The sequence below is a fragment of the Trachymyrmex cornetzi genome, unplaced genomic scaffold (assembly GCF_001594075.2).
Source record: "Trachymyrmex cornetzi isolate Tcor2-1 unplaced genomic scaffold, Tcor1.1 scaffold328, whole genome shotgun sequence".
Taxonomy (NCBI): Eukaryota; Metazoa; Arthropoda; class Insecta; order Hymenoptera; family Formicidae; genus Trachymyrmex; species Trachymyrmex cornetzi.
Genome location: NW_017297981.1, coordinates 54,998 through 78,746, shown reverse-complemented (window position 1 = coordinate 78,746; position 23,749 = coordinate 54,998). Strand labels below are relative to the sequence as shown.

At 31.0% G+C, this 23,749-nt stretch overlaps 2 protein-coding genes across 4 annotated transcripts in view; one reads left to right on the top strand and one right to left on the bottom strand.

The window, feature by feature from the left end:
• drpr (multiple EGF like domains draper) overlaps positions 1 to 16,743 on the top strand; it is a 32,629-nt gene extending 15,886 nt beyond the window's left edge. For 2 of the 3 annotated variants that reach the window (XM_018510250.1, XM_018510251.1), the window contains exons 2-18: positions 5,260 to 5,529; positions 6,877 to 7,003; positions 7,186 to 7,354; positions 8,388 to 8,634; positions 9,179 to 9,299; positions 9,387 to 9,524; positions 9,613 to 9,792; positions 9,876 to 10,203; positions 11,140 to 11,247; positions 11,424 to 11,588; positions 11,857 to 12,063; positions 12,831 to 12,986; positions 13,140 to 13,316; positions 13,987 to 14,097; positions 14,194 to 14,400; positions 14,542 to 14,718; positions 14,793 to 16,743. In XM_018510250.1, coding sequence (XP_018365752.1) covers positions 5,384 to 5,529; positions 6,877 to 7,003; positions 7,186 to 7,354; positions 8,388 to 8,634; positions 9,179 to 9,299; positions 9,387 to 9,524; positions 9,613 to 9,792; positions 9,876 to 10,203; positions 11,140 to 11,247; positions 11,424 to 11,588; positions 11,857 to 12,063; positions 12,831 to 12,986; positions 13,140 to 13,316; positions 13,987 to 14,097; positions 14,194 to 14,400; positions 14,542 to 14,718; positions 14,793 to 15,085 — 3,057 coding nt within the window. In that variant the 5' untranslated portion in view covers positions 5,260 to 5,383 and the 3' untranslated portion in view covers positions 15,086 to 16,743. The remainder of the gene's footprint in view (positions 1 to 5,259; positions 5,530 to 6,876; positions 7,004 to 7,185; positions 7,355 to 8,387; positions 8,635 to 9,178; positions 9,300 to 9,386; positions 9,525 to 9,612; positions 9,793 to 9,875; positions 10,204 to 11,139; positions 11,248 to 11,423; positions 11,589 to 11,856; positions 12,064 to 12,830; positions 12,987 to 13,139; positions 13,317 to 13,986; positions 14,098 to 14,193; positions 14,401 to 14,541; positions 14,719 to 14,792) is intronic. The other variant, XM_018510252.1, reaches the window with a different exon arrangement.
• A 256-nt stretch (positions 16,744 to 16,999) lies between these two features.
• The window catches only part of LOC108762967 (uncharacterized), a 13,156-nt gene continuing 6,406 nt past the window's right edge, over positions 17,000 to 23,749 (bottom strand). Inside the window, exons 7-11 of the mRNA XM_018510244.1 lie at positions 20,400 to 20,538; positions 19,899 to 20,316; positions 18,753 to 19,270; positions 17,929 to 18,120; positions 17,000 to 17,758 (exon numbers count right to left, since the gene is read on the bottom strand). Of these exons, the coding sequence (XP_018365746.1) occupies positions 17,646 to 17,758; positions 17,929 to 18,120; positions 18,753 to 19,270; positions 19,899 to 20,316; positions 20,400 to 20,538 (1,380 nt within the window). The 3' untranslated portion in view covers positions 17,000 to 17,645. The remainder of the gene's footprint in view (positions 17,759 to 17,928; positions 18,121 to 18,752; positions 19,271 to 19,898; positions 20,317 to 20,399; positions 20,539 to 23,749) is intronic.

Sequence of the window (23,749 nt, the reverse complement as noted above, 5' to 3'; positions counted from 1 at the left end):
TCGTGAGATGTAACAACATTCTAAATTGAAATTTATATGGCTTTATTGTATGCCATTGCTTTATTTCATTTCCTCCATTAAAAAGAAATAGAAAAGAGAGAAAAAGAGAGAAGAGGGGGAAAGAGATAGAAGCACCGTGTGTGCTAATCTGCTAATGACGTGAGATTCTCGTAATATGCGGTTGCGGTCGAACGATTGGATTCGTCTTGGAGCATCTCTCTAATCGGTCTAATATTACAGCACTTCCGGTCGCCGTTCAGCGAGCTAGTCGTCTGATTCGCAACGTGAATCATAGCGCACGAGTCACGTCATGACAAAACCGTGAAGTAAACCATATGTTCAACACGTGTGCAAGTCTCTGATTCATGTACTTTACTCGATCGCGAGGCACAATTTCCGGTCATAAGCACGCAATTGAAATTTCGCCCAGTGAAACGACTTCGCGGAACTATCGAATGTTCATCGACGAAAACTGCTTGTCCGGAATTTGCGATATCGACATGCGTCCTCGTTCGACAAAATTATACCCCATTTGAACCATTCTTGCTATAAAATTCTAATTGCATGCGAGAATATACTGGAGGTGATTATACAGTGATCATTTTTCATACGTTATTAAAATCTATAGAGCCAAACAATTGGATCGATAGAAATTGTCGCATTCTATTCGAACAATAGAGTCTTTATTGATACTTCGCCTGCTTTGAGCTTTGTATGTCTCATCGTGGTCAGTGGAATTTTTATTATCATAAGACATAACCTTGACAATTTTTCTCAGAATTTTTCATGTAATTTTTCAAAATTTCTGTATAATTTTATAACTTTTTCACATTTTTTATACGAATAATTGGAACATTTCTCAGAAAATCTACATCTTTTCTCAGAATTTTCCATATGTTAATTATAAAATATCGTAAGATTTCTAAGATTTTTTGTAAGTATAATTTCTGATGAAATGTTACTAAATCTAAAAAATTTTTAAATATTTTTTAAAAATTATGGGATGAGAAATCTTAGATTATTTCAGAATTCACATATATAAAAAATTCTGAGAAAAGATGTAAACTTTCCAAATATTTCTGAAGTATTTCCAAGTATTTCTAAAAAATGTTCCAATTTGTATTAAAAATATAAAAATTATTTAAAAAATGTTTCCCAGAGAATAGTAATAAAATATTGTGTAATTAAATAGGACTATATCATCATAGATCCTGTGTTAAATAGTGCATAAATATTTTATTTTACATCATGTTGTGTTTGTCGGTAAACTGAATATGACAATAGGTATATACAAAATACGAGATATTAAATTTCGGGTGTGAATGTACATACAGCGTTTGTATCTTTCTATCTGAGTATCCGTCGTGATTTGTGAAATTTTTAAATTATTGACCTGAGAGAATTTAGTTATATTCATGCAATTATATCTCGGATTAAATAATGAGATTTTCGTCCCAAACATTTGTTTGAATTATGCTACGACTATAGCTGCAAACTAGAATTCTTTAGGTTCGCAAGGGAGAACATTTAAAGCAAGCTGTACTTAATTTAGGTACGTAACAGTATAATCTTATTTTAGCAGCATCGTCGAGATTCTTAGTATTACCATTAAAGAGTCCTTCATAGTGAATGAACCAACCGTCGAAGGTTAATCTATTCTCGAGATCCTAGGTGAACTCTGTGATACCATTTATGAGCGATTCTATTTTTATTTCCACGTCAGAATCAAAGCAGTTAAAAGCTTTTTAGCAAATGTTTGTTATTACTGAAGGAATAATTCTTGTTGAGATTTTGCTCGAGCTTGTTGATGCCAGAAAGTAAGAAGAACTGTAATATATCTGCCACGTTACTGAAGGAACAGAATGTATATAGCATATAAAAAAATATCGTAGGTGCAAATGTCTTCACTGTTGTATTCATTTATCGACAAATACGATTATTTATACTTATATATATTATGGAGCATTCCATGCCAAATCGGACGGCCTTCGTCACCGACCCCTGTCGATTTTTTACTGATTTTTCAATATAATCCTCAGATTAAAATACGTATTCAGTTATTTTTTTAGATTTTTATCTCTGTTAGTTTCCTAGATATAAATTTTTTAATATTTTCAATTTATTTTATTTTCGCAAACGTTTATGTAACTCATTTGCTGATAAAAAATCTACTAACATTAAATAATATATTTAATATTTGAAGAATTAAAAAACACGGAACGGAAATTTTGACCATAATAATTATGATCAAATATGGCTTGAAGTGTTTATATTTATACTAAGAATATTGGAGAATTTTTTTATTATAAAAATTAAACATTTCGATCTTGAAAAAAATCGACTTTGTTTATTTCGATCAGATTTTTTGAATAGAAACAAAAACTTTTTTCATATTTTTTTTTCTAATACAAAATTTCAAGACGAACAATTTAATGTGGTCTTGTTTTTCAATAATTTGAACAGATGTTAAACATAACTTCTTAAACATAACTGTTCAAATTATTGAAAAACAAGACCACATTAAATTGTTCGTCTTGAAATTTTGTATTAGGAATAAATAAATATGAAAAAAGTTTTTGTTTCTATTCAAAAAATCTGATCGAAATAAACAAAGTCGATTTTTTTCAAAATCGACATGTTTAATTTTTATAAAAAGATTCTCCAATATTCTTAGTATAAATATAAACACTTCAAGCCATATTTGATCAAAATTATTATGGTCAAAATTTCCGTTCCATGTTTTTTAATTCTTCAAATATTAAATCTATTATTTAATGTTAGTAGATTTTTTATCAGCAGATGAATTACATAAATCATGTTATTTCATAACGATATTAGAGAATATACTCGTATTTTTTATTTCATAATTATTAAGGGAATAAGAATTCACCCAGAAAAAAGGTCCGATTTAAAGAAATTTTGGTTAAAGAAAAAAATTTCTTTGATTTGTGAAAAAATTTCTTTGATTTAAACATTATTTTTTTAAATCAAATAGAATTTATTTGATTTAAAAAAATTATGTTTATTTTTTGGATTTGAACATAATTTCTTTCAATCAAATAAATTTTATTTGATTTAAAAAAATAATATTTAAATCAAAGAAATTTTTTCTTCAACCATATAGCAAAAAAAAAATATTTCTATGGGTGTTTATAGAAATATTATTTGAATAAAATAATGTCTTTTAGAATATGTAAAGAAATTTATTAATAAATATTGGATTATTTTTATTTTTTAATTTTTTTCTCACTCTTGTATATTTTATGATCCAAAGAGTTTGAAATTTTTTTTACACTAAATGTACGATTTTTTTGAGGAATAATACTATGAATTTTTTGAGTCTCAGGTATAGGCTTTTAAATCGAGTCGCAAGATATTCCTTTGCTAAGTTATATTCTTCTGTTAATGAGAATTTTACTGCGATATTTGGCAAATTCATTGAATATATCTGGCCCACTCCAACAGTTCATGTGAAGTAGTTATGTATCTGGTGATCAGATGGGCGTTGAAGATTTACACGAGTAGCCATTCTTTTTACCAAACCATCTATTCCGTTACATGGACCTTTGCAATGCTCCATGGCAAAAAAAAATGTTGGCATTTAGTCGGCACTTCAAAGTCTTCTTCATAATAATAGATATTTCCAAAGATCTTAAAAATTTTTGAAATGTTATAGAAGTACTATTAGGAAAGTAATATATTTTATCAGGATCATTAATTCGAAATAGTCCTTACAAATTCATTGATAATTTTGGAAAACACATATATTCTCTAGTATCGTTATGAAATAATTCATCAGCAGATTAAAAATCTACTAACATTAAATAATAGATTTAATATATTGAAAAATAAAAAACATAGAACAGAAATTTCGATCATAATCAAATATGGCTTGAAGTGTTTATATTTGTACTAAGAATAATGGAGAATTTTATTTTGAAAATAAAAATGTCGATTTTGACGAAAATCGACTTTGTTTATTTCAATTAGATTTTTTTAATAGAAACAAAAACTTGAAGATTTTTTTCATATTTTTTGCCTAATAGAGAATTTCAAGACAAACAATTTGATATGATTATTTTTTGTTTTCTGTAATTTAAACAGATGTTAAACGTGTTAAAATTTAATTTCAATTAAACGTTTGCGAAATAAAATAAATTGAAAATATTAAAATATTCATATCTAGGAGATTATACCGTGTATATATCATAGTAGAATTTTTGTTCTACTAAGCATATGATGATAAAATATTGATTAAATAAGATTGTACCCTCACGGATACTGTGTTAAATAGTGCATATTTATTTTCTGTTAGCTAGGTATTTATGTCATTATTGGATGAGAACATTTATCTAAAATGTTTCGATATTAATACATTATTTATTTGACGAATTTAGTACTCTTACAGAGCCACATAGAATTTTCATTACTACACTGAAAGATTGACTGCTGCAGCAAATTAGATGGTAAAATATGGCATAGCATTTTTAATTAGTTGCAACAGCTAATTTTTGGTTGCGTTAATCTATCGAAATCCTATACTGACATTGCGGATAGGCTAATGTAAAAATTGGCTGCTACAACCAATTAAAAATGCTATGCCATATTTTACCATCTAATTTGCTGCAGCAGCTAATCTTTTTTTTCAGTGTACAAATTATAAAATATATAAATGATAATATACCGCTTATAAGAAGTGCGTCTATATATATCATTATAAACTGTACTGTATTGAATATCGCACATTTCACTTTATATTGTTATCTTAAATTAAAAAATTTTATATTGAATAATGTTTATTTCTTACAAGAGTTTTGAGAAGCTTTGATGATACTGGTTATCAGCGATCATGATAATCAACGCATTAAAATTACGTAGCACAGAACCTGATAGTGTTCAATAGCGGAAATCCAGTAGCGGAAATCCGACTCGATGCGCAAGTTTATTTAAAGTTGAATCAAGATCCAACAAGTGCAAATGGCTTCGCTGTGATTCATATTACGGTCAGTGCAGAGTTTAAAGTCAAGCGTGAACGCGACTGTAGGTTTCCTGTGGAGTGATTAAAAGCCGCGTTGTAAGGTCCAGTAAAATGCGCAACGTCTACACGTATAACTCCGTGTAGTGACGTGCGAGGGATTGCGTGTCGGATACTCGAGTATGTATATATACTCGTGCGATCGTTTTACAGTCGTTCATAATTCGCGAGGTAGGTAAATCGCACGTTGCGAAACACGCTAACATGGCAAATTTTACTTTCAGATCCAGAGACGGGTCGACCGTCCTGCTTTTCGGACGTTGAGCGAATGGTTACGACCCGCGTGCCGTGCGAAACGTGAAAGATTAATCACAAGGTCTGCAATAACGCGATGGGACGGCGATAGTGATGTTTCGGTCACGAAGTTCAAAGTTGTATCGATTAGCTGAAATGGGGTCTGCAAACTGGTGGCTGATCGCGGTCATCGCTGTGATAATCTCGACGGGAGCGACGATAGCCCTCGAGGGACCGAACATATGCACCCGGCAGGAAACGTAAGCATACGAGAATCGAATTTTTAATAATTTATCGCAAATTTGCCATATCGCTTATAAACTTAGGAATAAGTCATTTCTAATTATTCTTAAGCCGGGTTTACAATGAGTCGGTAGTCTGTAATCGGTGAGTTGAAATCAGTAAATCGGTAGAGTGTTGGCCAGCAGCCAACTTCTAAGACTACCTCATTGTAGACCCTGACTTACTACTCTCAACAACAAAAAATTGTAACTTAGTCGCAGTACTCAAGAAATGAATATAAAGAAAAGTAGGAGTCAGCATGGTACTTTGTGCGTAAATATAGTATTTGTTATATTTAAATAGTTATGAGATAAAGTATTAAAAATAATTTAACTTGAAGAAATAAGTCCAAAAGCGTACGAATTTGTATTATTCTTTGAATTTGTACCGTATAAAGTATCGCGCTGACTTCTATTTCTCTTTATATTCTTTTTTTTTAATTTGTAAATATTGAAAAGTACCACATAATTTTTTAATTATTTACTTGCAATAGTTTTTTTACTCATCAAAAATGTACTTTCTTTTTGCTTCTTACGTTTTTTAGGAAATTTTTAGTAAATCTACCTAATGATCTCAAATATATTGTAGATAAATCAGTAATATACAATATGTAGATTATTAATAATAATGACTTTTAATTGATGTATAAAACCATCCTCGAATATCGTTCAATAAAAAACTAAATAATTCTCCCGGTAAAAAATTTTTCATGCATGAATATGTACAAATATGTATAAACATACATAAACACGCATAAATATTCATAAACATGTATAATTATATATGAAATGTGTCCATACATGTTCATACATTCTTTTTTCTTTTGTAAAATTATTTTTTAGTGTAATAGAAATAATAATACTGATATGAAAACATTAAAAATAATTAAAAAGATAATTTCCGCATTATTTGTTTCAGAAAAAATCAAGTTTGAAAAAATGTAAAAAAATTACTTACGTATAATTATATATAAAATTATGCACAATTATGTATGAGCAATTTTTTTTACATTTTTCCAAACTTGTTTTTTTCTAAAATAAACAATGTGAAAATTATCCCTTTAATTATTTTTTATGTTTTTACATTACTATTATTATTTGTATCACACTAAAATGTAATTTTACAAAAGAGAGAAGGGTGTATGAACATGTATGGACACATATTTCATACATAATTATACATGTTTATGAATAACTATGTGTGTTTATATATGTTTATACATATTTATGCATATTCATGCATGAAAAATTTTTTACCTGGTTATATTCTCGTTAAAATGCATATCTGATCATTATCATAAATGGAATTTACGAATATCATTTCAGGTATACGATAACAGTGAAAGTATCCGAGCAGAAACCATACACTGTGCGAGAGAACACGTGGTGCTTCAGTTTCCCACCGAGATGTTCCAAATACAAAGTTGTCTACAAAACTGTCTACAAAGAGCAGGTCGGTTATCTAATCTGCGTCTTCCATTTACCTATATACATACTTTCTAATTTATTTACGGAGAGATCCCCGATCTAAATTTGCTTTCCTGCTTGCTATTACTCGTAATAAATTTAAAAAAGAAAACTATGGAGAGAAACGATTATCGGTGGAATGGTTCAGTAATTACGCGATTCTTTCAGGAATTGATAAAACAAAAGCCCGTAGAGGAATGCTGCAAAGGCTACACGGAGACCACAAATGGCAGTCGTTGCATTCCAGTCTGTTCCGAGGATTGCCGCCACGGGACTTGCATCGCGCCTGACATCTGCAAATGCGAATCTGGATATGGCGGCCCGTTATGCGACTTTAGTGAGTTTCTTATTGTTTTATTTATTCTTATTGGACTAATAATAATGACGGAACGCACGCATTCTAGTAATACCCGGCGACTCAAGTACTCTTTTATTGCACGTATGTTTCATTTGTGATACAACAATCTGACATAAATAATAACATATTGGAATAACACATAGAGATAAAAAAGATGTTAAACGTATAAGATAATGAAAACGTTACTAAAAATATTTATTTTGATGATAATAACACCTCGAAATTAGGAATACATAATCATGAATCGTGAATGTTTAACGTTCATTTAAAAAACTTAAAACTGAAGTTATAGAAAAAGTTATAGAGAAAGAAGTTTATTAAAAATTTCCATAAAATTATGTGAATTGAAAACATAATCAAAATTTTTTTCTTCTTTTTTCTGTAAAATTTTTAATTTTGAACTCTTTTAAAAACAATTTTTGAAAGAAATTATTTTAAAAGTTGAAAAGTATATACTTTCTGAAATAAAAATACTTTTTGTTAATTTTGTCCAATAATGTTTCATCAAATTACGTTTGCGTTTTAAAGTAAAATAAAAATATTTAAAAAATACCAAAATAATTTTAGTTTTATATAATTAAAATTGAATTAAAAATTAAATTAAATTTAGATATAATTTATCATATAAATTAAATTGCTAAATTAAATTAAAAATTAAATTAAAATTAGATACAAAATATCATATAAATAGAATTAAATAACGAATTTACAGTCCTATCTTTTCCCTTTAAAGTACATTTTTTTAAATTTCTCTACAATTTTTTTACTAAGGTACTTAATTTTTCGTGAAATACAAGAAAATTGCAAGCGTTCCCAAATTATGAACAGTAATAAATACACTTTTATTGTGTTTAAAATGACTTTTTGCTGGAATATTTATGTCCAAGAATTATTTAAAAAATTGATTGATGAAAGAGTACATAGTGACTTCCTGCTTCAACAAAGATAAAAAGTCTGTTTAAAAAGCGGAGCTTTACACAAGGTAATTTATTTTTAACTCTCGTATGAACAGAGTGTCCGTCGGGTAAATGGGGCAGAGATTGCGAGATGGATTGTAAGTGCCAGAATGGGGCCGCATGCGATCCGTTTGATGGCAAGTGCATGTGTACCAGGGGCTGGACTGGAGTGTACTGCGATCAAAAGTGTCTTTTTAACCGCTACGGACAGGATTGCGCCGAAGAGTGCCGTTGCAGTAACGGTGGGAGTTGCCATCATATTTCTGGTGAATGCCATTGCACCTCCGGTTACACAGGCCCGCTGTGAGTTTCATATTTCCAAATTTCTTTGTTTTTACTGGAAATTTTGTAATTTTTATCAAAATTCTCTTGTTTAAATTAAAATATCTATCCATCTATGCCTTTTGCATATTTTTCGAGAAATTTCTTTAAAAAATAATAGCTTCAAAAAGATTTTTATTTTAAAAAAATAATAACCAGCCAAAAATGTAGTTAACGACTCTGATTAAAAAATTTTCAGAATATCTCATATTTTTAAGAATTTTTCGTATTTTGAATATTTAAATTTATATAAAGATTTCCGAAAAAATACCTGAACTTCTATAAACAATTCTAAAAAAAGATCTAAATTTTCTCATTTCTGAAGTGTTCTAATTCATATGAAAATCTAAGAAACTTTCTAAAAAATTATAAATTATTCAGAAATTTTTTGAAATTTTTGGAAATTATATAGAAATACTGAAAAATTATACGAAGAATTCTAAGAAATATTTTTACCAGGGAAAAGTATCGATCGTAAACGATCGCTGTGATGTCTCACCTATCACACCACTATTATGTTACACAGATGCAACGATTTATGTCCTATGGGCAAGCATGGCGAGGAATGCAAGTCGGAATGCCGTTGTCAGAACGGTGGATCCTGCAACCCTATGACCGGTGAATGTTACTGTACATCCGGTTGGACAGTACGTGAGACTTAGCACAATTAAATATGAAGTATATCCCGCGACATTACATATGTAAATTTTACATACAAATTTGGTTTGTTACAGGGTTCGGTCTGCGCAAATCGATGCCCGGAAAGTTTTTGGGGCAAGAACTGCTCTCAGTCCTGCGATTGCTATAACGGAGCCGGTTGTAATCACATTACGGGCAAGTGTCAGTGCAAACCGGGTTTCTACGACGACAAAGTATGTAAACGCTGATTACTCTGATTAAATAAAATGTCTTTAAATCGAAATAATTAATATTCTTTTTTTTCTCCAACGCGACGAATAGTGTTTAAAAGTTTGTCCCGAGGGCACGTTTGGACTGAACTGTACAAACAACTGCACTTGTGAAAATGGTGCCACATGCAATCCTACTAACGGCACCTGTGTATGCAGTCCAGGTTGGACGGGTAAAATGTGCAGTCAAAGAGCCTGCGAGGACGGTTTATACGGTCCCAATTGTGCAAAGGTGAATCGTGGCTTCTTAGAAAACTATTCTTGAAAACTTTGTCACGATGTCTCAACTAATCGTAAATTAAATTTAATTTGCAGGTCTGCGAATGCGAGAACGATAAAACGGAACTATGTCATCCTTGGACTGGATATTGTTCTTGCAAAATGGGATGGGACGGCGAAACCTGCGCCAGGCCATGTCCCTTATATACATACGGAAAGAGTTGCCAGAATCGTTGCAATTGCAGGAACAACGCACAGTGTTCACCAATCAATGGCACTTGTATTTGCGCGGCCGGGTATCGCGGAAAGGATTGCGGCGAGTTATGTCCCACAAACACTTTCGGAGAAGATTGTGCGCAGAAGTGCTCCTGCAAGAACGGAGCCAGCTGCTCAGCTGAGAATGGACGTTGCAACTGCACGGCTGGTAAGCATAATTGTATACAACTCGAATGATTACTCCCAGTGGTTTGTAATTATAAACTCGTTTAGAGAGAGATTTTTTTTTAATGCATTATTATATATTTAGAAAAGAAAATTTCTATAATAATCAACGTGTTTCAAACGGTCCACTCAAGTATTTATATTAATTTAACATATGTGAATATATTAACAAAATAAGTATTATGTAAAATATTAACACAAAAAATATAACATTGACACTATTTGTAAGCAAATTATGGACTCATATTTTTTCAACGAAATTAATATTTCTAATATGTTAAATTAACACAGCTCAGTAAAACTAACATTGATGATGTTTAATTAACACATTTGATGTATTTATCTTAGAATTTTAAAATATATTATTTTTATATTCTTTTTTCACTTGCTCATAAATTGTATTATTTTAATACTAAGAAATGTTAAATATTAATTTAATATAAAATATTTAAAATAACACAATCACATTATGTTAAATTAACACTCGGATATATTAAGAATTCACCCTTTTAGACGACACAAATACTGTTTTATCTTTGTTATTCATTGCCAAAAAGGATAGAACGACGTTTGTGTCATCTAAAATGAAAGCAACTTATATGTAATCAATTACACTAAACTTTCAGTTTGCTTTTTCTAAAAATTTTTGGTTATTCTTAATTTTACCTTTATTGTCTCTTGAAGTCTTGTCAATATTTCACAATTACCTTGCATAACATTTTTGCATGGTATCAGATAGTTGCCTCCTTTTAACGTTTCTCGTAGTGTTTTTCATTGCTCGCCTGTAGAACTTACATATAATTATTCAGTAGAATTATTTATTAAAGTCCAGTTTACGTATTTCCGATGGAGAAGATATTCGATATTCTGTATGGTAAGTACTATACAGATTATATGTATCTCTGTGATATTTTGTCAGGATGGGTCGGTGTTTTGTGCGATCGTCCCTGCGACGACAAGTCTTATGGCAAGGATTGCGAAGACAAATGCAAGTGCTTTAACAATGCTGCCTGCAACCCGCAAAATGGTAAGGCAACTGAATAGTAGACCCTATCGATTCGACTTCGCAAATAGAATTGGTGAAATTTTACACCGATATTGTTAAAAAAGAAAATGTACAAAGAATACGCGACAAAATCCTTTAAATTCTCTCTCAGCACCTGCACCAAGAACACACGTTATTTTATCTATACACACACGCAGGCACGTGCACATGTGCAGCTGGCTTCACCGGTATACTATGTCAGGATCGTTGTAAAAAGGGCTTTTTTGGAAACGGATGCAATCAGAGTTGTGACTGTGTCGAAGAAAATACCGTAGACTGTGACTCCACTACCGGGCGTTGCATCTGCAAGCCAGAATGGCGAGGTTTGTTGAATTTATTTTCGCGTCCGATCATCAATCAAAAATTTTGCACATCGAGATATAATTTTACGTTATTGAGACAACAGAAAAATTATTGTTAAGCGATCGTGAAAAATATTATTCGTAAACATAAGTACATCGCATATATTATCGGTCTAACAATAATTAATACAAAGAATAAAAGAAGCGGTAAAATAATATAGAAAAAGCTGCTTTAATAGCCAGCGAAGAGTCGTTTCTCGAGACGAGTTTTGCTTTAACATCAAAACAGGGGTACGATGCGAAACAAAGTGCCCAGAGGGTCTTTACGGCGAGGATTGCCACTCGCATTGCGAATGCATGAACAATAGTTCGTGTGATCCCACGACCGGAAGTTGTGTCTGCGCCAGGGGTTGGCAGGGCCCCGATTGCTCGCAACCCTGCAATGAAGGATGGTACGGACTGGGCTGCAGAGAAAAATGTCCGGAGAAAATGAATGGTAAAGAAGATTAATATCCAAGATGTAAACGCATGATGTTGTGTGTGTATGTGTGTTGAGTGTGACCAGCCATAACACATTAAATTTGCATGATTTTTTGACAATTGTATTTTTGTAAATAACATAATTAATTGTCTTGTGGTATAGAGTATTATGTTTAACATCCTAAATTTATTAAATTTATGTTGAATGTTATGTTATTCTCATAGTTATCATATATTAGAGTGATTTCTCAGTTTCATAATGCATAAATGGAAACGCTCACTTGATTTCTCTCTCTCATGGAACATATGTATTTTTATGTAAGTTTAACCATTTGCTGTGATATATATTGATACACCACAATAGGAAAGGAGTACAAAAGAGGAAATTAGATCAAATTGTAAGACGAATTTTTTCCACTTATGGTGACATTGTAACATTCGATGTAGAAAATACGCTTGGATGTGGGTTTTCTTTTGCGTATTTTGCAATACAACTAATTTGAAAAAGAATTTGACCACTACTTACGCTAACGCTGACGCAAACGATAGAAATAACACTCCATTTCAATCTATGTCACCAATCGCTTTTATACCATCGAACGCTTTACTGAGTACTTTTATTGATTGTTAGTTTATGTATTTTACATTTAGTTAAAACAAATATGGTATTAAGAATAATAATTTTAATGAGTATATCGTACGTTGAAAAATCAACAAAGTTTTTCCATGGAAATTTTTCTAAATTAGCAATAAAATTTTCAACATCGTTGTTTCTCTCCTTAGGAAACATGACTTGCGATCACGTTACCGGTGAATACGTCTGCCGTCCGGGATACTTGGGTCTTACCTGTGAACATCCATGTCCACCCAATCGTTATGGGCTAAACTGCGCAAATCGTTGTCACTGTAGAAACGGCGGGGAATGTCATCACGTAACAGGCATGTTGAGAACTCGCAACTCTTCCTGAAATATACAATTGCATGAATACGTCTATACTTAAACTTTTATCTGCAGTTCGAAAGATAACACCATATATAAATATCGTATGTTTTCAACCCTGCTTTTATCATCGAGATATATATTTTAATTAGGTATATGTCAATGTCGACCTGGCTGGCAAGGCGAGTATTGTCAAATACCTTGCGCGGAAGGCACATACGGCGTAAATTGCACACAGCATTGCAAGTGTCAGAACGGCGGTAAATGCAGATCCAACGACGGACATTGTCGATGCTCACCTGGATGGACTGGAACCAGATGTACTGAAAGTAGGTTTGAAAAGCTGTGGACTGTAATGTTCAGAAAAGAATAATATACCAAACTATATTATATATTCAATCAAGATGGTTCTTAAGTATTCTAAAAGATTTTAAGGGATGATTTTTCATATTAATTTAAACTTTATATGATTGTTGTCCAAAACGGCTATTAATTTTAAAGATACTTGCTTATCATTGACAGAATAAAAAATAATATATGGCCTCAAACATTAAGTCTTCGTGTTCTTAAAACATACACAAAATTTCAAAATAACCCGAGTGGTTTTCGAAATTTTTGGAGGAAACGGAATTTTTCCTTCAACTTTGATATTTTGTATTTTTAAAACTAAGCTTTTGAACATATGGTCATAAAGTTTTTGTTTTGAATAAATGTGAGAAATCTTTTAAAATACTTTTTCAAATATATTAAAAATTTTTTTTAATATATTATGCGTATAATATTAACTATATTAAAAATTATAATATAATATATAATTTTATTATATATTAAAAATATATTTTTAAAATTATATAATATATTATATAATTGTAACATATTCATAATTTTTTAAAAATATATTTTTAATATATAACATATTATATATTTATTAATATATACAGATTTAAGAACCTCTGTTTTAATAAATTTATATTTAAATACAATACTTGCTGATTTCAGTTTGTCCGGAAGGATATTATGGTGACCATTGTATGGAATCTTGCGAATGTAAAAACGATTTCTTCATATGTCATCCAGCTGAGGGTTGTATTTGCAGGCATGGATACACAGGTACATTATTAAAGTGCGCTCTTAAAGAAGTAACTCTGCATAAAAAATTGTGAGTTTTCCATCATACGCTAGTGACTGATAAATTATTTTTATTAGGTGAGAACTGTGACGAGCAGCTATTCTCTCGTAATATCCAAGAGAAGGAAGATGGGGGATACGGGCACATTGTAGGAGCCATATTTGCGACTATTGTTATAATTGGCGTTTTGTTCGCTGCGTGGATGTACCATCGTCGCCGAGTGGCTGATCTCAAGAGCGAGATAGCTCAGGTACAATACACAGCTGAGCCTGTATCTCCGCCAGGTAAATTAAGTATTTCTTTATTTCTGTAATCGTAAAAATTTTTAATTTTAAATTAAAAATTTATTTAGATAATCTCTCTCTCTCGTCGAAGAGTTTAACTTTCCAGCACAGAAGTCTAAAATAGTATAACTTTTGCCATAGATCGAAATCAATTCGACAATCCAGTATATGCGTATCAAGGGTCCTCGAAGTTCGACGATGGCACTACTACGTTGCTGAACAATTTCCAATTCCGGAATAATTTCCATAAAAATATAAACACCGAGAAGGCTAAATTTGGCTTAGGCAGTTGTACTGATGAGGAAGACGATTGTAAAGGTATATTATTTCCATTAACGACCAAATAAAATAAAGAAAAGTTTACACGACTACATCAATTTATTACTGCTTAGGAGCATACGGGCTGCAATATGATTTGAAGAATAGGGATGCTGATATGGGAAATCCAAACTTGAATGTGTATCACAGCATCGATGAGATGGACGGCAAAAAAGTTGAACACGTCTATGACGAGATTAAGCAGAACAATGAATCGGAATACGACGAGCTAAATCAACCGCGGCCAGTAAGTTGGAACATAAAGCCACATTCGAGTCGGACAGCCAATGGCTTCCTGCCTAAATCTTACGACAATCCGGGACCCAGCAAAGTGATAGACAAAGATCCGGAATTAGGCGATACCTAAAAATTCGACCTAGCGTTCCTCGTTTTTAACTGCCCAGCTCCTGTATTTTGTAACTGCAAATATTTTATATAGTAAAAAAGCTGTGCAACTGTCATTATGAGCACATAAGGACTGCATAACGAGTTACAAAATACAGGCCTAGGTTTGAATGAGCTTCATTTACGCTCGCGGTCGGAAGACTGTGTCCTCTTTTCATAAGGTGCAAATAAGGATGAGTGATACAGCACCAATATGTTAAATATCGATATTTTTGGACTTTTCTCGATATTTTGTATTTCGATATTGATGTGTATCGACATTTGAATAGGAATATCGAATTTTATATGGTCGATCCGTTAAGCCTGTGTTAATTTAATACTGATTGAAATTGGATTGAAAATTGATCAATTAGAGCAAAATTTATTAAACTTTAGATTAGTTTTCCTATTGTCTCCCGTGCAGCGTGCACAACGTGATGGTATTTGTCGCTCGACAACCCAGTGAGAAATGATCGTCACTTCAACATCGAATCGATGCCAAATCAACGTCAAAATATTAATTCGACGTTGACTAGACATCGATTTGATGAGCCATTTCTTGCTAGAAAGAATGTGTACGTCCAAATGTGTGTTATCTAATTTGAAAAAATTCTAATTAGAATAATTATTCAAAAAGATCAATGAAATAGCCTCAAAAACAATCTCTTCCAAAAAGATCAATTTTTTACGCATCAATACGATCGATAATTTACGTATCGATACGCATATCGGTGCGTGTATTATCTAAAAATAAAAATATTAGATCTATACTGATATCAGCAATATCAGCAATAAATTATTCAGCCGATATTTTGATGTATATCAATATTTCTGCTCACTATACATTGCGATACGAAATATCGAGATTTTTTCTGTATCGTTCATCCCTAGGCGCAAGTCTGTGGTATTACTTTTATCGTTTAAGCAATTTTTTTAAGTAAGCTTTTACAACATAATTATAGCAATTATTATAACTATGTACTAGTTTTGTAAAAATTATGTTGAATGTTTTATACATATAAAATCTATTCACGCGCTATCATGCCTTTGTCTCGTAAATTAAAGTTACGACAGTATTAGAATGAAAATATTTGGTATGTGAAACAGAAAAATCCGAAACAAATTTTTCTGGCATGCTCTTTTAATATTTAGCTTTTATTTGAGATATCGATCTCTATCATTTTCTCATTTTCCACATATCACCCATCTGCGATGAGAAGATGAACGGCTCTGTATATATAAACATATTCTTTCTAACGTAAGTATATTTTAACTAAATTATTGTATATCTATCTGATATATGTGCATATACATATTGCCAAAAGTAGTTTAAGTAACTGGCAATGATAAACTGGCATAAGTAGTTTAAGAAACTGGCAATGATAAACTGGTGATAAGAAATCAAATCATGAATATGAAAAAATTTGCGAATACACGAAGATATATCGTGGAGAATCCTTTGTCATATCGACATTTTCGTCGTTGTATATTTATCAATATTGCAATGATTATAAAAGCATTTAAAAGGGTTCTAATAATTTGTTAATAATATTGTTGATTCTGGTATTATTCTAGATAGCACACAAGTATTCTACTTATTTTTATATGGACCTGACCTTATCCTTATAGTATACTGCACATGCGCAGTTCATTAACTATGAATATCGTAAGGAACATTTTATGTTCTTTTCGTTATAAATATAAATTTCTAAATAGAATATTCTATGTGCGTTCAGAGAATATTCAATTCAAATATTTTAAAATTAAAAACATTTATATTTTATAAAAATATTCATAGAATATTCTGTGCTATCTGGGGTAATCAAGTATGTCTTAAAATAAGATAGATCAGATAAGGTCTAATTTTTATGAATACATTTTATAAATACAATAAATTAAGTAAAAAATAAAATATCATAAATACCATAAGGTATCATAATGCCTCTTTGACGCCATTTTTCTTAAAATTGTAATTAGCCAAATTTTATCAACAGATTCGTATTCAGTAGGCAAAAATATGTCAGAAATGAAAATTCACATTCGTATTGCAAAATAATGATGGATAGTTTAATAGAATAAATTCGTTAATTAAATAAGACAGTATAAATCACAGTGATAATACCGTAATGTGCATTGTTAATTTGATGTTAACGATAATTAAAAAAAATATTTTAATAAAAGTTTTACTATACTCTTTGTGATCACACCTAGACAATCATACAATGTAAAAATACTTATTCTATTGCACCTCGTCTAAGTTATAAGAAATGCAAAGTTCACTTCTCATTGCGTGCGATTTTGCCTTGCATTCTTGATAATTCAAAATCAACTGCAATTCACAAATCGATATATGGCGTAAAGGATTAAGTAATCACGTATTCCAATTACACAAATTACATACAGAATATTCGTACTCGCATTCTTACGATTACTCCAGAAGAATATTTCTTATTATTGAAAGGCATTTAAGAAATCGTTGCATCTTTATCGTCGATGTTAACGCCCTGTAAATATTAACGAATTGCAACATATAATGATTTTTGTTAGCCCTCTCTCAGCCTTCCCGCACGTATGATTTCCCAGATGGGTGGCACGATCCAGTAGCATCCACCGAGAAATTGCAGCAATGCGACAATGCGAAGGCATGCGTTCTCGTCTGCAATCATCAGATTGTATAAATTTTATAGACCTTTGACCGTGTGTTTTTATTACCATTGTATCAGGCGCATTACATATTGTACCAAAAAAATGAAATTTATAATTCTTTGTCAAAAAAATGGCAAAAAAACAGAGAACAAATAAACATCGATGTTTCAAGATACGTACTGTGCACAAAGCAGAAAGCTAGCACGCTCAGTCCGACGATGGTAGACAACAATCTGTAGGAGAAATGCGCAAATTGATTTCCAAGCACGTCGCAGAGCGCCAAGTCTTGGCAGACGAGCAGAGTGCTGATGCCGACACCACCGAGCAGCGAACACGTTAGAAACCAGTAATAGTTAAATGTATAACTTAAACCTATAAAATAAGAGATTGATGAGAATTAAAATAATACAACGAGATCGTCTTGCTTCGCGCATTTCAACAATTCGGTATATTAACAATGAATATTAAGATTGAATTAATATAACATTAATAAAATACCATTAAACATTACACTTTAAAAAATATCGGTGTAAACTTCATGTAGTGTCTATATAATCTCACTGTATTGGTGTTAAATTAACATCAACACAGCGTGGATTTGACATTTTTTTAAATTCACACACTTATCATGGTGTTAAATCTACATCATGATAATGTTGGTATAAACACCAGCGGTTTTAAACACACCATGTTGATGTTAATTTAACATTAACATGGTAAGAATTATATAGATACCATATATAGGTGTTAAATCCATACTAAAATTTTTTAGAATATGTAGCGCTTATATAATTTTCACCATATTAGTGCTGATACAACAATATATATGGTATGGATTTAAAATCCTAGTGTTTATATTATATATCAACACCAACATAGTGAGAATTACGTATATAGACATCGCATGACGTTAAATCCACATTCATATCTTTAAGAGTGTATATTAATGTAATATCATTTCGAAATGTTGAAGAAAAGCGAAATTTTATGCACATCTCACGCACTTAACAAAATAATACTGCTAAGCCAACAGGCGCCGCCGAAATATATTCTTCTGTACTGAGCGGTAGTGATGATGAACCAGTAGCTAGCGATGCTGGGTATGAAAGAACCGCCACCTGCAGCCACCAACAATGTCACCCAGTCAGTACAATAAAATGGCTCCGTTCGTTGCAGAAATAAGCTGGGTACCAGGATCCAGAAGAAGAGTGAACCGGACTTCATCCCAGTCCACGTCACCATGACCGCCCAAAATTTGAAATAGCGAGCCACACGAAACTCCTGCTTCCACTTGTCGTCGGATTGCACGGTTGGATTGACGAAGAGCTCGACGTCCTCGTCCGCTTCTTGATAAGTGTAGATGCTGTTTACCTCGCTAAACAAAGCCTCGACATTACTGTCCTGTTTGTCGCTGTTGTCATAGCCGATGTTATCTGTACCGTTATTCCGTTGATCAAACTCCGACTCTCTATCCGAGGATATCCTGATGCCCAATTCATTATCCTCGTCGGACAGAAGTAAACTGTTGATGAAAACGCGATATTATCTATAATTTGTCGTACAGTATGCATTTTTTACTTGAAAGCACAACATTTTGCAGTAATAAAAGATTGCAGTATTAAGATCTCTTTAATCCATTAATCTCAGAAGACACATATGCCCCTTTTTGTTTTAAATCCTTATAATTTGAGGCTTAATCACATTTTTTAAACCGTAATTGGTATAAATATTAAAAATGCATGAAAGTGAAAAAATAATTAGTATTAAATAATATAATTATATATTAATTTATATATATATATTCTATTTAAAAAGATGAAATTATTTAATAGTTGAATTGTCAATAAAAAAAGGATTTTTTTACTTTTTTTATCTCTACTTACAATCTTTATCTTTTTTTTTTTTTCAAATATTTCATCCCATCGCTGACTAAATTTTTGGAAATAGCCTTTTACTCTTAAATATCAATTACGATCTATAAATTTTGATTAGGGTCCGAGTTACAAGGATTCAAAATAAAAAAATGCATAGTAGAGTTTCTTGATTTAATGAATTAAGAGAAATTTCAAATAGATAATTCTTTGCTTTAATCAGAGATTAACGCGAGAGTTTCAATTTAGAAACGGGATAAGAATATCCTCTGTTGTTACCTATAAGGGGATGCTCGCTGTGGAGTTGGAAAGCGCAAGATCAGGGTGCCTAAAGCAGTAGGAATAAAGGTAATCGTCATCAGCAAAAGTCCTGTCTTCAGGTCGGTTTTCGCAAGCAGGAACTGTGTGAGCGCCGGCACAAGGGTGAAACCGATGGACATGGCAATGTTCTTCAGCGCCAGCGCCAACGGCAGTCTCACCCTGAAATGTTTTCGCAGTATAGTTTCGCTTTCAACAATCACGAAACTCGCTCCTATGCCCATCACCGCACCGGCGCTCAAACCAGCTAAATATGCGCCCACTCCGCCGGTCGCCAAGTATCCGGAAGCTATGACACCCGTGGTGAGAAGAGCCACGCCGATGATACCAACCAGTCGTGGTATCGACGCCAGATCCGTGATGGCCTTAGTCCATGGATCTGGAAAATCGAAAATAGTGGAAGTCGATGATAATAACGAGCCGATATACTATATAAAATAAACATCGGTATAAAATAAATACCTGCTAAGCTCCAAAAAGCAACGAATAATAGAGGCGCCAAAGTGACCTCGCTCCACAGATCGAAGTAAAGTGACGGATCATTGATGACTAAATACCCTCGTACTATGCCGTACATCGACAGGACGCTAGGCACGGTGATCTACACATTTCAATAGCATGGTAGCTACAGTATTCCACAAACGTATTTCGCAAATTTATCTATCTTTTTCATTTCTTATTTAGTATCTTGTATTTTTTCTGTTGATCTTTTTCTAGTTTGGAAAAAAATTAAAAGTAAAAAATAAAAAATTAAGGGACAACATCACACGGTGTTCCCAAGCGGTCACCCATCCAAGTACTAACCGTGCTCAACGTTTCTTAACTTCAGTGATCGGACGAGAACTGGTGATTTAAACGTGATCTGAACGTTGTCCGATTACTTAAGTTATTTAAAAATGGTTTTATTGGGCTTGTTATTTCATGAGCTCTTATAATTTTAAGAAATATAATATATTTTCTGGAATATTTTATTATAAATTGCTTTTTTATTAATAATTTTTCTTAGAATTCTTTATATAATTCTTCAGAATTTTTGTATGTATAAATTTCAGAATTTCTGTATAATTTCATAACTTTGTAAAAAAACAATATATATTCTCAGATTTTTTTATTTCAATTGAAATATTTAACATTTCTGAAAAGAAAACCTATATGTTTTCTAGAATTCTTTAATGTGAAAATGTATATGAATTCGAAAATATTTTAAGATTAGGTACTGATTATATCTGTTATTTAAAAAAAAAACATAAAATCTAAAATAGTTTATTTTTCAAAAATTTTTATGTAAAATATGAAAAATTTTTTTAAGTATTATGACATTATAAGAATTATTTTACGAGGGTAATGTTTACATTTTTTTTTAATTTCTTAGATTTTTTATACAAATTAGAATTTTTTTTTTTTAGAAAAAATCTACATTTTTTAGAAACCTTTACATCTGGATATTTAAATTAAGACACTGAATATTTTGAAAAGAAAGCATTTTAGGAAAAAAAATGTCCTACAGGAAAAAAAGTTGTATCATCTAAAAGAGGACAAATAATATGATTAAATCAATTTTCGAAAAAATCGATCTTTTAATTATTAAAAAATGTCATCGACATTTTTTAAATGGATTATATAATTTTTTCATGTAATACATATGATACCTCTAATTAATTATTCTGCGTGTAAAAGTACATATTAGTTATTAAAAAATCAATGATTAATTCTTATTTAGTATCTTGTATTTTTTCTGTTGATCTTTTTCTAGTTTGGAAAAAAATAAAAAATAAAAAAAATTAAGGGACAACATCACACGGTGTTCCCAAGCGGTCACCCATCCAAGTACTAACCGTGCTCAACGTTTCTTAACTTCAGTGATCAGACGAGAACTGGTGATTTAAACGTGATCTGAACGTTGTCCGATTACTTCAGTTATTTAAAAATGGTTTTATCGGGCTTGTTATTTCATGAGCTCTATAATTTCAAAAAATATAATATATTTTCTGGAATGTTTTATTCTAAATTGCTTTTTTATTAAAATTAAAATATTTAAGTGTCTTAAATTTAAATGTATCCTACATATGACGTATGAGAAATATTTTAAGATTTCTTGTACTATAATTTCTAATGAAAATTTAATAAAATTTAAAGAAATTGAAAGTATTTTTCAAAAATCTTTATAAAGTTGAAATATTAAAAATTCTTAAAAATAGTTTGGCAAATTATAAAAATTTAACTAATATAATTTTGATTTTAAAAAAATTAAAACAAATAACTCTCGAGAATGTCAAATATAAAAATTCACTCGATATTGTTAACCGTTGTAAGAACCAGAACATTTGTCGCGAATTTGTTTCGCACACTATGGACAATCAGCGAATCTTTGTTAATTTTAATTTTAATTAATTTTTTATGTTATAATTTTCGTGGCCATACGGACTTTCATCTGTCATTCATTGCAATCTTATATTTTTTTATATGAATTGGAATACTTTTCAGAATTGCTGAGAAAATCTATATTTTTTCTGCAATTTTTTATATGTACATATAAATGCTAAAATATTCTAAGATTTATCATTCTATAATATAATTTCTGTAAAAAAAAAACATATAAATCAGAAACAGTTTAAGATATATTTTGTAGAAATTTTCATAAATTTAAAATATGAAAAATTCTTAAAAATACTGAATAAATGGCAATAAAATTAATAAAAATATAAGAAAGATATTATTAGAATTTTTTTACCAAGGAATGCACTAAGTAGTATTCAGTAAACGCATATCAAAAATGTAAAAATACTTGAAACTTACTTATTGAAACAATTACAAACACTAATAATATGAATATATGTAGAGGAAAGGCAGATAAGATACGTACATTTTTTTTAAATGAATTTTTACCTATAATACAATTTTATTTAAAAATAAACATAATTTGTTTACATAGAATGCATATTAACAGTCTTGCAAACATAATAATAATCATAATCATTATAAATTGTTATATGTATACATATAACAAAATACCAGGATACCAAGATTCAAAACGTCAATTAAAATAATAAAATAAACAACTGATAAAAGTAACGACTGAATTCGTTATCATTACTGTAAAAATGTAACGATGTTATCGTTTATACAAACAAAAAAGAAACGATTATTACTGAAAAGAATTAGCAGTAAAGACCATCACACATAAAATGACATAAGCTGTATAACCATAGCATAAGACTGCTGGATCGGTGAATGGACATCTTATGCAAATTAATATAACGTCTTTTTGTTAGATGATCATTGGTCCAGCGATCTTATGCTATGCTTATGCAGCTTATGTCATTTTGTGTGTGGTGGCCCTAACGATAATACCGTTACAAAAAACACGTTACTTCCAAACCTGATGATATATACCTATAATACTAGTAAAAAAAAATTTATATTAATGAAAATCTGCGTACTTTTACCCGATAGAGCGTCTAAGAGAGTACGCAATGATGTTGGATAAGTGTACACAATGATGTCGAATACGAATACGCAATTCAGAATTTAACAGTAATTGCATATAAATATTTTTCGTTTAATATCAGAATAGGCTTTGTATGCATTGCAAAAAATTTCTGAAAAATGAATGAATCAGAATTTTCTAGATAAATTTATTAGAATTTTAGTTGTAGAGATAATCGGAATCCTTTGGTTTATATAATATTTTTAATAAAATCTACCAGAATTCTTATCTTTTTTTACCAGAATAATTATATCAATAATTATCTTAATTATTAGGTGTTAAACTTAATTCCTGCCGTTTTTCGTCTCCAAAATTGATTTGTTTC